Source organism: Lygodium microphyllum, chromosome 18, assembly GCF_053477565.2.
Source record: "Lygodium microphyllum isolate KBCC chromosome 18, Lygodium_microphyllum_v1.1.10, whole genome shotgun sequence".
NCBI lineage: Eukaryota > Viridiplantae > Streptophyta > Polypodiopsida > Schizaeales > Lygodiaceae > Lygodium > Lygodium microphyllum.
Window position 1 is genome coordinate 141,950,145 of NC_141152.1, and position 13,838 is coordinate 141,963,982.

General features: G+C 39.2%; 1 protein-coding gene across 2 annotated transcripts; it reads left to right on the plus strand.

The window, feature by feature from the left end:
• Window positions 1–2,231: 2,231 nt before the first annotated feature.
• LOC148021457 (transcription elongation factor B polypeptide) lies at window positions 2,232–10,475 on the plus strand. Of its 2 annotated transcripts, none has more exons than XM_087699348.1 (9): window positions 2,232–2,449; window positions 3,018–3,244; window positions 3,537–3,674; window positions 8,477–8,555; window positions 9,076–9,150; window positions 9,382–9,457; window positions 9,546–9,704; window positions 9,785–9,871; window positions 9,996–10,475. In XM_087699348.1, the coding sequence occupies exons 2-9, from the start codon at window positions 3,047–3,049 to the stop codon at window positions 10,015–10,017; spliced, it is 834 nt and encodes a 277-aa protein (XP_087555474.1). In that variant the 5' UTR covers window positions 2,232–2,449; window positions 3,018–3,046; the 3' UTR covers window positions 10,018–10,475. The 2 variants fall into 2 exon arrangements, with proteins under 2 accessions (XP_087555474.1, XP_087555475.1); XM_087699349.1 differs by lacking the exon at window positions 2,232–2,449 and adding an exon at window positions 2,715–2,852.
• The last annotated feature ends 3,363 nt before the right edge of the window (window positions 10,476–13,838 follow it).

Consider the following 13,838-nt stretch of genomic DNA (forward strand, 5'->3'; position numbering starts at 1 on the left):
TGGATTGCCCTCAATAGCTCCCCATGTCTCTTATTTATAGCTAAATTAGAGAAGAAGGGTTGTGGCTAAGAAGAAGAGCTCTTTATGGAGGGGATCTTGACAAAATCAGCAATTTGAAGCTTCTAAGATGCAATTTGATGCTCAAATCGCAAATCTGATGGTTCTATTGGCTCCGAAAGGGGGTTAAAACTTTAAGACACTTGCTCAGAATTCTTCTAGATCACTCTTTCTTTTTCTCCCCGTTTGGATTGTTGTTTGCTGCTTATAAATTGAGATCGCGATGCACGAGATTTCACAGTCCTTCTTTTTACATGAAATATCCAAAGCTGACTAAAAGTCCCTTTTTTTTTTCGCATAACACCCTATTCTAGAAGTTTCCATAGTTTTTTAGAATATATACAATAAATAATATCCATATATTTAAAATATACTAGTTTTGTCCAAAAATCTAGTTTTTGGGACCATCCATACTGTAGGCACTAACGCTAATGACTAATATGGCTCATAACTCTCATTCATGTGGTAACTTTTGTGACGAGTGGCTATAGTCCTTGTCAATCTGGGAAAACGCTAGCACGTTACGATCCTCGGGTCTTTTTGTTCGAGATATTCTCTATTTAATGATTTTAGAGTTCTTCAAGTCTATTTTGTGAGAAGTCGGTAAGATTTTAAATCAAAGTCGGGATATCATAGTCACTTTCCCAATTGGGGTGGAAGGACTAGGTTTAGAGCCTTTTAAGGAGAAGGCACAACAACTTACTATCACTATCCTTAAAAGGATTCAAGATGGTCAATCCTTGGCTAGCATGATCATTAACCGGTTATATGGTGCCTTGATTGTTGGCAAGGTTTGTGGCTGGGTGTGAGATGGTTTGATGTGCTTTTGGCTGGCCCTCGTGTTACACTGCACCACTCTTAAGGCTACCCAACAATTGGTATCAGCTTGGAGAGCCAATGTTGCACCTTCCATTAAGGAGGTGCAACAAGAGGAAGGGAGGATGTTTCTTTAGCAACCAACATCTGGTTGTGCTCGTATGCACATGATGGGGATTTTGTTCTTGCCTACCAAAATGCGAAGCTGAGCTTCAGGATTTAGTGCAAAGGCCTCGGCTATTGGTATGATGGGTGGGACTATGCTTCCATGTCCCTTTTACTACTTGGACAAATTGCTATCCAATTTGGGATGAATAGGAAAGAAACATGATGGCTGCAAAGGTCTTCTTTGGAGTAAAGAAGGGATGGCCCATCTCCCCCCACATGAATAGTCATTTGTTCCTTAAGTACTTGGTCAACTCTCATGATAAATCTCTACTCATTGCTAAAGGCATACTTGACTTTTGTGAGCCCAATGCTAGGTGGCTTCTAAGAACCATGGAATATTGGCAAAAAGATGAATCAAGAGGGGGATTTAGGACCTGAAAGAAGCATTTGAAGAAGGCATGGAGGGCAATACCATTTTTTAGAATTAATGCCTTACTTTGGAGAGGTTCATCTTTTAAGCTTACCACTTGAGATAGAATCTCCAATTCATGCATGTATCCCCCATTTGTGTTTTTTGCAAGGAAAAAGAGGAGACTGTCAAGCACGTTTTTTGGGACTACCAGGAGGTGTAGGTCCTTTGGAAGAAGTTAATGAAAGTGTTGGAGAAGTCCCACTTGCATCATGTGGTGGGTTGGAAACAAACTTTACCAAGGGATTGAGGCAACCTTAACGAGGTCTCATAGAAAATGTGGAATGTTGTTAGGGGCATCATGTTGATGCACCTTTGGTGCCTTGCAATCATATTATCTTTGGCAAACTTAGACCTTATTATGTCTCTCCTAGTAGGCTATGTAACAACATTTTTGCTAATGCTTATTAGTTGCTTGTTGGAATGACCCAAAAGGATTAATGGCCTTAACCCTGTTGCTAAGCTCTTTAAGGGGCTGATATGATGTTTGGACCATCCTAATCCTAATAGTAATATTCACCTATTACATAAAAAAGTGAAAAGATATAGTCCCAAGGTTAACAATCCTATACCGTATGCAGGTACTGCATTTCATACAAATGTTGCTAGATCTTGATACAAAAAAATAGCATCGAGATTCTAAAACGATTCAATCAATAACATATTCTCTGAGATGGATCTTTTTCTTGTCATGAAAAGATCAATACACAAGAGTGCGTTGTTGGAATACATCGAGTGGAAGACACTATTCTATTAATCCTCATTAATCAAGTGCTTATGGAAGTGATTATTATAGAGAGAAGAACAACTTTTACGATCGATTCTCAGCTCTTCCTTCTTTCCATCGCCACCATCGTCACCACCGCGATCACCCTCGCCGAATGCAGAGAGCATCGACCAGGTAGCGAGCACGAAAGATGGCCGCTTAGAGGATGTCAGAGGCCATCTTTGCCTCCATCAGTCTGGCAGATCGAAAGAACACCGTGCAGTCCATCTGAGGCAGGATTCTGCACCCGCAATATTGCCTTACTGTGTTTTATAGAAGGATCTTTTCTAAGCAGAATTTTTTCCTCCGATGTATGTAGCAAGCTTGCCGTAAGCATCTGCAAATTTGTTACTGTGAGGATCTTTGATATGCAGAAGTTTTGGTGTCGGTGTGTTCAGTAAGCCTGCCGTAAGCATGCGCCATGTCCGCTGTCCTCGTGGAAAGATTTTTCCTGTCCTAAAGAGTACTTTTTTGCGACGATGCTTAACAAGCCGTTGGCGAGGTTTTAAAGATTAATTGCCCGACTGAAAGATCCTTATTAAATAGGAATCATTGCGAGGGTATTTAACAAGCTCGCTGTAACGTCTGCCACAAATCTGCTGTTGCTCGACTCCTGGATATCCAGGGATTGTGCAAGTATTTAATGGGCTTCCAATTTATTAATGTGTCTGGTTTATCTAGCGACTAGTACCCACATGGCATACCATGGACACTCTGAATCTTGTTTTTGAGTGTCTGGGTGCATGTTATCCAGGTTCTATTACTGTTTGTGCTTAATGACTGTCTTGTGTTCAATTTCAGGAGTGTAAAAGCCCTTGTGATCCTTTCAAATGACGCCCTTGGGAGTCCTGCCTGGAGCAAGCATGAAAAGAAGCAAGCTGCCAACTTTGGTGGACCTGTGTGTGCAAACAGCCATTGACAATCTTCAGCACATTGGGGATGTAGGGGAAACTGATCTTGGTCTTCTTGCAAGGATCCTTCCTCACTGTAATGTGGAACAACTGCATCGCATTGAAACATCAAGCAAGGTAAGTTATGGCTGCCCTTTTGTACTTTCTGAGGACAAGAAGGGGTCCAGAACACATATTTCTGGTTTCCAGTTATTGCTATACAAAGCTCTCTAGGTTTAATGTGTGAACAATGGAATCTTTATGCCAGGTGCAACAAAGCTTTGTACATCTTTTACTTCTTGCCATGCCTTTTCAGTTTTGTGCTCAAAAAATACCATGATTATTAGATGTTTTGACCTTTAGTATTAGGCCTAAATGGCAAGTTCAAGATTCAACACATGATTTTTAACTGTGATGTTGACGTGATCAGAGAAGGGATCTTACCTCTATCACAAATGATCTTTGGTGCAAGTTTTACACTCGCAAATTTGGAGCTGACAATGCTAATTTGGTATTAGAACGCATGAAGAAGAAGAAGGTTTCTTTCAAATGGCATCTGTTATATCAGGTAACAGCAGTATTACATCATCTTCTATCATGCAGGTGTGATTATTTCATCTGAATCTTTGTTTGGATTATTTTGCAGTTGTTGTATTGTTGCAGGTTAGGGAACAAAGTTGTGTTAAAACATATCGCCTGTTATTTGCTTGAACCTCATCCATTTGCTTCTTGCAATTCATTGTCATAAGCTTTGGATGGTGTAGAGAATTGGAATATTGAAACTTTTGAAGGGAAGAAACCTTTTATATATATATATGATGCAGATGATTTTCTGTATGTAAACTACCATAGAGGGGACTCTCAAAGTAGACATCCTTTATGAGGTATATCTACAGCTTCTGTTCATTTGAGCATGTAAGCCACTCTTCTCAAGTCCTTCCCATCCCACCCTCTTTTAGTCCACGCATCGATTTTCTCTCTTCTTCATTACAAGACCTTAGATTACACTCCACATCCGCATTCTCCACATTGGGAGTTGGAACCTCCATTTCCGCTCCTAGCACATTCTCGTTCTTATCACGCTTTCCATGGGCACTCTTACGTAGGGATTCCCATCCTCTACTCCATGTGTCCCTATCCCTCCACCATGGGCTCCTCATGTGATTACCATACACATGCCTAGTTAGCCCAAGCCCACCTTTGGATCCACTATGCACACTTGTTGCATACATAGTGGGCACTCTTGGACCTAGTCCCAAGTGTACTGCATTTTCCCACTCTACTTACCCTATTCATCTTATCCGAGCACTACCACTTTTGTTGCAACGGCCACAAATGCCTTCACGGATAAGACTCGTTTTAAGCAATGTGATACTAGTTTGAAGTTGCTTTTCTAGATGAAGTTCTATACAAATTGTATCTTGGATGGGTACAAGGTTTGGTAGGTGGCCAAACTAAGTAGGAGGGCATTGACTATAGTAAGTCATTTGCTTTTATAGCTTGTATGAGTACCATCAAATTAGTCTTGGCTCTTGTAGCCCATCGTTAATGGTTTGTGTATTGGATGGATGTCATAAATGTCTTTTTGAATGGAAGATTCATGAAGACATTTACATGGAATAGCTTGAGGGATTTATCAGGAGGCTGGACCGAAGAAATAGGAGGAAAAAAGGCCAAAAGCGCAAGGGCAACCTTAAAAGTTCAATGCAAGCACAAAAGAGGAAAGACACGTTTTAAATATAAAAAACACACTCTAAATCTTTGTAAAAGAGTGTCGGGCTCCCTCCTGTGCAATTGTAAATGTAGACGAGCATGGGTGAAGGAATAATGTAAATAGGAAGGGAATAGGAAAAGAGGACCTAGGCTAAAATGGCCGGCCATGTAATAAAAGGGATGTGTGCCCAAAAGGGATTAGGGCTTCTATAAAAGGCAAAAAGTAAATGAAGAAGCTCATTCTTGTGTGTGGCCAAAGCTAGCTCTTCTCTTCTTTTTCTTTTTGTTCTTACTTGCTTGAGCTTGTGCTTGTGTGAGGGAGTGAGTGTGTGAGAGTGAGAGACTGTGGTGAAGTTTTTCATCTTCTCCTTTTTTCTTTTTCTCTTCTCTTGTTTTGCCTTGTCTTGCATGTGGCAATGGAGCTTGGAGATTGAGGATCAAGCTTTCTTGAGCTTGTACATTGGATCATAGAGCAACCGGAGTACTTGAGAGAGGAGGCAACTCGATCGAGCATGGAGGTAAGCTCACTACACTCGTACGTGTGAGAGCGTGTATGTTTATGTGAGAAGTAGCCATTGCACTTGGCTGGCGGTTAAGCGAGAAGCTCCCATATTTTGGTTTCGTTTTTGGGACGAATAGTTTCAAGCTTTAAGTGTTTGCGCGCTTCGAATCAAGCATTAAAGTATGGTTTGCTTCGAACCTTTGCTTGAGATAGATAGGAGGCGAGGGAACTGAAGAGGTATTTGATCTTCTTTTGCGAGTAAGTTTTTCTGTTTTTTTGGATTTAGGTAAGTAGGTTGGAGTAGTGTAGTGTAAGTGGTTGCTTGTGATTTAGATGCATTTAGGTGAGGGAAAAACAAGGAAAACAGAGAAATATAAAATAGGGTTTCTTATGTAATAGCATGCCCAAAATAAGAAAAAAATAGGAAAAAGAAAGCTTTAAGGCATTAAGACAGTAAAGAGATAGAAGGGGGAAGTAACAGGGCAAGAGAGAGGGTTTAAGAAGCCAAGAGGGCAGAGAGAGAGAGCTCATTTGTGTGCATTCAGTTAAGAGAGAGCTTGAGAGAGAGAGAGAGGAAAAAGCTACAGGGTGGGAGTATAGGTTCGTTCATCGATTCGCATTCTCGCATCCCTGATCCCTATAGATATGCTCCAAGTGTCAACTAATGCTTGTTGATCCTAGTCAAGACACTAGTTGCATTGTTAGGGTAGGTGCCGAGAGTATTTGAGGGATTTTTTGTTGTTCTGTAACCTAGCCACCACACTCGGACGTCATTTGCGGCCTCGGACAGCCTTGACTGACTCAGACAGTTCGAGTCACAAGTCCACTCGAACAACCAAAAAACAGTCTGAGTTCGAGACTCGGACTCGGACCCTGGACCTAATTTCGGCCTCAAACGGCTATCCACACGGACTTGGATGGTTGAGCACTAAACTACTTGGACTCGGACAAGTTGGACTCGAAAAGATACTTGACTCCAACGTTCGAGTTTGTAACTTGGACCTTGCAACTCGGACAGTCACACTCGAACAAGTTGTGTAGAACCTAGATTTTGGCAAATTGGATCCACCCCAGGGCAGGCAGAGGCTAAACCCAAGCTAGAGGACACCCTCGTAGGTCTACAAACACGTAGAACGGCTCATAGAGCCACCAGATTCATGAATCACGATCTAACGGCCAAGATAACGATTGGGGTCACTGACTCTTAGCCGCGTGTCCTGGTGGAGACCCAAACTAATTGACCAAACCTGGTATCCCTTAGACCACACGTCTAGGACGCTATAGAGACCATTCAAGCCAGCTAGAGTGGTTGTTAAACGCACAAAGGGATCGGGAAAAACGTAGGCAGCATTATATTGTTTTCATTGAATCCGCACATTGCATCAATTGAACATTTGACGTACATCGAAAAAGTTGAAAGTCTGATTTTGCACAACGCACTTTGAGGAGCACACCACTAGCATCTGAGTGCTTGTAACATTGAGGATTGTTTTAAATAACTACGAATTCTCACAGAATAAGATAAGATGAAGCCTCGGTCGGTAGGCACGACCCTAGCCCTCCGCATTTCCCCACTTCGCACTTAGGGCATATCAAGGGCAGTACACACCTAGGGAGTTTGTGCCTGTTCCTAAGTCACATCCACAACACCTAGGGAGTTTGCGCTTAGATTTATCTCCCTAAGTCACATCCACAACACCTCCCCTTGTATACAAACTGGGTTCTCAAGTGTGAGCCAACACCATAGGCTTCCTTGAGGTTCGACCGAACTCCCAGCTGCATTGGCACAGACACCCGACACTGCACGGTGAGGTAGACAAGCCCCCAAGTAGCGCACTTCCTTTTCCTTTTTAGATACATTCGACAATCCACGATCGACCCTCGACTTCAGAGGCCCCCGTTACCCACTCACTCTAACTTTCGGCCTTCACAACCTCACATCCATTTTGTGATGCTTCTTCTCCATGCCCAATCTCCACGAATCCCCATCATCGACCCATCTGGCAACCTTTTAACCACCTGTGCCCTCATCAACAAATGCCTGAAGTGTCATGGGATTAGCACTTGGCTAGGAGGGGGGTAATGGTGAGGGAGTTCCATAACTCTTTAACCTATGATGATACAACAAGGACCGTGGTAGAGAAGCTCTCCATCTTCTCCTCTCTTCTTCTTCTCTTCTCTTCTCTTCTCTTGTCTCGCTCGTGGAAATGGAGCTTGGAGCTTGAGGATCGAGCTTGTATCTTGGATCGTGGAGCTCTCGAAGTGCTTGAGGGAGGGTGCGTACGGTTATATGAGAGGTAGCCATTGCACCCGGCTTGAAACACTTGAAATAATAAGCAGTCCATGGGTCTTGGCGGTTGAGCGAGAAACTCACAGATTAGTTGTGTTGTGTCAATTAATAGGACAACACAAGTAAGTTTATTAAGAGTCGTGTTTGTTTGCATATTGTAGAATATACATGTAGGGGTTCCAAGGGCCACAACTATTTACACACATGTGAGACGTTCAAAGACAGGCGGTCCAAGGCCAAACAGTTTACGGGCTTAGGCCATTTAATGTGTGTGAACAAGCCAAGTCAGTTGGTGATGCAGTAGGCATGCATCTAACTTAGCTAAGGACTATTAATTCAATTATAAAGTATTTCGTGCAAGGCTGGGAGGTGGATCAACAGCCCTATTTCTACCTTTTTCACATATTCTTTCTCTACTAAACCCTTTAACTGGCATTAGACCAGCAAGCATAACATTCAGCCCATCAAGTTGAATGTGAACCTCTGTTTGTTATTGACCCATTCTGTGTTCCATAACTCTTTATGCGGATGATTGGTGAGGTGATTGTATCATCATAGGTTCTTATGCTGCAAAGGTGGCTGATGCTATGCATCAGATGTGTACCGTGTTTGAGATGAATGACTGATGACAACTTTATTTATCTGGGCATTTCCTGGATTTTCTGGCCACTTCATGGGCCTCTTGTTTTGGAAGCCATCGACACTTCACACTGAATTGTGGGATAAAGCTGCTAGATCAGATTCTAAGCTCTTTTTAGTTTTTACATAAACTAGAGTTTACAAATGGTGGATTGCTAAAAAGTTGCATGTGCTCATTTCATTCAAGATCAATGCTTTTTCATGTGGGCTGCACATTTTATGCTAGGCAAAAATGAGGGAGCAAGAGGAAGTGCAAAAGAAATGCGTTGATCGCTTGAAACAACTGTATATGGAAGCTGACATTCGTAAGCAAGCTTTTTGTACTTTTTTGGTCATTGACTTGAAAGCTTATAACATTGATGCTGGTTAAGTAATTGTGTTGTGTGTGTGTGTGTGTTTTTCCCCTTTTTGCTTTTAAGGCTCTGTTAGCATTGCCCATTAGGGCAGATGCTATATCAATGGTATGGTGACAAGGTGATTCTTCTTTGAAAATTACCCCCAGCTAAGTTAAGTGGCCTACTTTTAGGAAAGAATGCTAATAACAATGCTAATAACAAAGGTCAATTCTCCTGCGCACCCTTGTTTTGTTTGTGTTTTGAACAAAGCCGAATACACGTTTTGCTCCTCATCAGAGCAAAATTGTTTTGAACAATGCTAATAACAAAGGTCAATTCTCCTGCGCACCCTTGTTTTGTTTGTGTTTTGAACAAAGCCGAATACACGTTTTGAACAAAGCCGAATACACGTTTTGTTCGTCATCAGAGCAGCAAATTTTTTGAAATTGGTTTTTGATTAAAAGGTTTCAAATTTGTATGTTCCTACCAGAAAAGCAAAGCAGGCAAACTCAACTATGCTCTAAAGTACCACCATCAAAGAAACGGCGAACTAGTGATTTTGGAGGTAAAGGCATAATCTCATTGCTTCTTTTGAGGTTGTTATTTGTCTCAAGAAGATTATGATGATTCTTTTCAGTGATAAAAGAGAAGATTGAGTCGTCAAAACTGATTTTTGGGCTTCTTGGAATTGAGTAGTCCAATTCAGTATAGAAGTCTAAAATAACAATACAAGAACTTATGTTACTTCTCGTGTCCCTAATACAGCATGCTCTTACTCTGCTGCTTGTAACTTCAGGTGGATCTAGTAGTAATCAATTTGCTCATGTGAAAGGACGGCTCATGAAGAAGGCTAGGATAGAGTTTGCAGCAAGGTTGGATTTTAAGTCTTTGCAGTTGTGATCATGTTGATAATTTCTATGCAATGAGCTATTAATCTATGATGTATGTATTTTACTGTAGCTTTGATAACAAGGTATCAAAAGTAAGGTTACAGTCTTCATCTTCCAAGCTTCCACCAGTCCTTCCTTCGAAAGTTCCGGCAAAGCCTCAAACAGTTGTTCCTTGTGCTCCAAATTCATTAAAAGCTTCTGTAAAGTCTCAAACGATCGCCAAGTTTGAGTAAGTCTCAACTGCTCATATTAGTACTTTTCTGCATTGAATGTTTTTGTATCTGATTTCTTCTTCTTATGTGATCCAAGTGTGCAGAAGAGCCAGAGATCTACCAGCACTCTGCAGAACTCAAAGGCTCTTCCTTCCCAAGCTAAATTGGGCAAGTTATATAAAAGGTAACTTGCAGAGTGCAGCATTTGTGTTGGAAGCAGAGGTTGCAAATGTGCTGGGAGTGGCCATATGTTCTGTAGTTTTATATTGGTAGTACGCTTTGTTAGACCACTTTTTCTGCCAATGCAGAGGGCATCAATGGCCTGAGTAAAGGCCCAAAGCGTTGCATCGTACTTAAAAGTGGGCCTGCTTTTATTCTCCTGGAGTGCATCAATGCCAAATGGCGTGACTGCTCTTATTCTTCTCGAGTGAAGTTTTGTATGTACTGTGGCTTCATTTATTTTCCACGATCATGAACCACCAATATTCAATGTGCACAATTACTTCTAGTTCAGTTTCTGCCTAAGATGACCTAGCCTAAGCTGAATGTTAGCACTTAATGCTCTGGCCTTCATAGCAGTATACAATTCAGTGCAGATTATTGCAGGGTTAAAAGCCTTATACTACCACATCAGAAAGTCCTTGTTTATTTTAAGGAGCATCTATTATTCTTTAAATTTGCTGAATATGTTTTAATGATTGAATCATATGGACATTGGTTGGTTGTATTCATTAAATAGTCAAGTGTCACTTTATCATAGTTGACTTGGCATATTTCTTTCTCTCTTCGTAGTGCCTTGGGCTTTGATGTGCATTTGTGTTGTACTCTTATTCATATCAACTGCAATGCTTTAGATATTGTTATGCTTCTTGTGATTTGGAACATTGATAATTAGTAGCACTGGCTAACAATAAGGGTCTACATCCTATCCCCTTACGTACTTGCATTTTCTTTTTTTTCCTCTAAATCAAGATGATCTTGGTCGACTAGTCTAGGTTGATCTCATTTTCAAGCCAATTTAGAAACATATCTTAGGGAGGTATTTAATAATGGATGAATGGAGGAGGATGATGGAGGTTGATGGGGTCAACTTTAGGCTATCTTTAGTTGTTCTATAAGAGTTCACAACCAAGAAAATTGATCTAGAATGAGAAAGAATTGAATCCTCTTTACATGAGAAAAGAGAGAGTTATTGCAAAAAGTAATAGTGAAGTAGCATAAAGCAAGTATCCAACCACATGTCATGAGATATAAAAGGTGATGGGATATTTGGAAGCTTTTGTGACAAGTATTATGACATTTGAATTTATCACCAAATGCAAGAGGTATGAGTTCTAAGTAGGAGTATTTGGAGATATTACACTTATCGTAAGCCATATTCAAGTCTCCAGCAATTAAGGATTTTGTTTAATGTTGTTCACTTTGATAACATGAATGTTGAAAACTAAGAGCAACTTAGACATTTGGAAAAGTATAAAAGATTGTTTTTTGAAATATTTTGCTAGTTAACTTTTGCCAGAAAGACTAAAGGATACATCTTGATATTATTTGAACTAATTTTTTTTCAAGTATAGCATCATATTATACGAATAATTCATAGTAAAAAGAGAGTAGAATATTTATGTAATTGTACGTTAATTAGTTTAAGTAGATCATTGTTTTTTATATAGTTGGTTTTTTTTGTTCAAAAGAAGTGACACATTGAGAATATGCATTGATTATTGAGTCTTTGGAATCATTGTAAAATTATTTTTATTTTTTAAATCAATGATATTTTAAATTGTTTTGGAGACTTAAAAGATTTTAGTTGTATTGATATGAAGATTAGTTATTACAAGCTCAGTGTAATATCATGATATATATAAAGTTACTTTTGTACATTATTTGATTTTTATTATTCTTTTTGTGGTTATTTTCAATCGAATGATATTTTTGTGTTTAGTAAGAATAAAGAGGAGTACTATTAACACTTGATTATTTTATTACTTTGATAAAATGAATTCTCGATAAATTATAAAGAGATTTTTATATGTAAATTATGTGAGGTAGTTCTTTCTTTTAAAGAGACTTGGATGGATCTTGAAAAGATCAATACAATTTAAAATTAGCTTGTCACATATCAAGATGTGATATTTTTTTACTTTTACTCAAGCATTTTGCATATATGATTTTTTCTCGTTATGATTATACAAAGAACAAGCTCTTCTTATAATGGAAGGAGTAATAATATAATCATCATGAGTTAAAAAATAATATAATCGTTATGAGTTAAAAAATAGTTTTTATTTTTATATTTGTTTTTATGATTTTAGATTTGGTAAAATCATTTGTAGTAGATATAGATGCATGTCTAAATATTTTAGTATAATGCTCAATTAAGGTCTTGTCATAATCTTTCAAAGTCATTGCTTAAGTAATGTTAAAAATGTATGATATTTATAAAAATGAGCTCTTAATTGTTTATGATTTTAAGATATAAAATATTATCTTTTATCAATGAATTTTTTATAAAAATTATTATTATAGCTTGAAGTATTATAGAACTTAAAAGCATTTATAAAAGATATGTAAGATGATTTTTTTTTTGCTAAATATGTCTACTTATAGCTAGCATATCTTATCTATACTTTGCGTACGCTATATTGAGTAAGAAAGAAGAAAGAAAAGCCAACAAGAAAAGGCTTTCATCTCTCTTTTTGTGCTCTTGAGTAAGCTTCTTGTCGTATATATGGTGTGTGTTTCGTGGAACAACTTAGGCAAGTTCTTGCACCATGCAATTTGCAACATGCTATTAGAGCTACAACATTGATAGATGGCTTGTTTTAGTGGTGGAAGTAAAAGAGGAGCGAGGATTTAAGCAAGCAAGCCACAAGTAAGTGTTGGGAGTAAAGGTACATATACATAATTGTCAGTGTATTAGTTACATTGGCAGTATCCACACACATGTACATTGCAAGTGATGAGCTTTCATCATTGTTACTTTATTTTTTATTCTTTTGATAACATTTGAATAAAGGGAACGTTGGTCACACATTGTGACTATTGGAGTTTCCACATCTAGTCTCTCACTCTCTCTTGCTGCTTTCACCATAGCTCTTGCTTTTGCTCCGTGCTTCGACTTCAAGGCTCAATCCCTGCAATTTGTATTAGAGCCATTGCACTGACATCGAGGAGATCAACCCAACCTTGCTTTAGCTCAACCATGGATTCTTCACCTTGAGGTATGCATTGAGCTTTGTCTTCTGCTCGATTTCATTATATTAGTCGAGGCTTGCCCAAATGCTTCCTTGAGACCTTCCAAGCCTTGAGCATCGTTAGCAAGAGCAACCACAACAGCAAGAATAGCTAGCGTGATTTGCACCTTCTTGTCCTACTCCTTCAGCTTCATCCCACCTCTCATGTGGCCGTTGGTACTTGGGCAATTCTTCCAGACACTCCCCAACATTGGTATTTACTACTTAAGCACTCCATTGGTGGAGTGTTATCCTTCAGCTATTGAATGTGCATTATAGTTTACGGGTTGTAATAATAGGATAGCCCCTTGTCTTTACTATCCCATGATTAGTGCCATGCTGTTTGATGCTTGAATGGCTATGTATGATGCTACCATGTTCATGGATAATATGCCTATGCTTTGAACTCACTTTGGAACTGATTTGAGCAATGTTTTTGCTCAGTTTAAAAGTGGTCTAGTTGTTGTAATAACTAGGGTTGAAGCCTATTTTATTAATAAAAGCACGTGCCTATTGCACTTGGGTGCTTACCGATTATTCTGAGTGATATATTGATGCCTATGGTTTATATTACACGCTTGGTTATGCTTCTAGATTGCATTTGAGTTGAGATTGAAGCTTTAAATCTTGACATTGGCTATCATTCACTGTTATGTATGATTATTTGATGCTCCAATATAAGCTTTGCAAAGTACTTGGGTCGAATGTCCTCGAATGTTTGCTACTTGGATCTTGGATGTATGGATGTCTGTCTACTCATCTGGCATTCAACTTTCATTCTAGTGGAAGCCACTTCTTGACATTTGTAGATTACATTGAGCTTTTTGGTTACGCAGTTGAGCTTGAGGATCTTATAGTGAGACTGTGGGACTTGGTGACATATACACGCTCGTATCATGCTTTATGTATGTAGTTGAT

Excerpts from the sequence above, each read along its gene's own strand:
- LOC148021457 (XM_087699348.1), top strand. The coding sequence starts at position 3,047 with ATGACGCCCTTGGGAGTCCTGCCTGGAGCAAGCATGAAAAGAAGCAAG. Across the intron at positions 3,245-3,536 it reads GCATTGAAACATCAAGCAAG|AGAAGGGATCTTACCTCTAT; the intron begins GTAAGTTATGGC and ends TGACGTGATCAG. Across the intron at positions 9,151-9,381 it reads GCGAACTAGTGATTTTGGAG|GTGGATCTAGTAGTAATCAA; the intron begins GTAAAGGCATAA and ends TTGTAACTTCAG.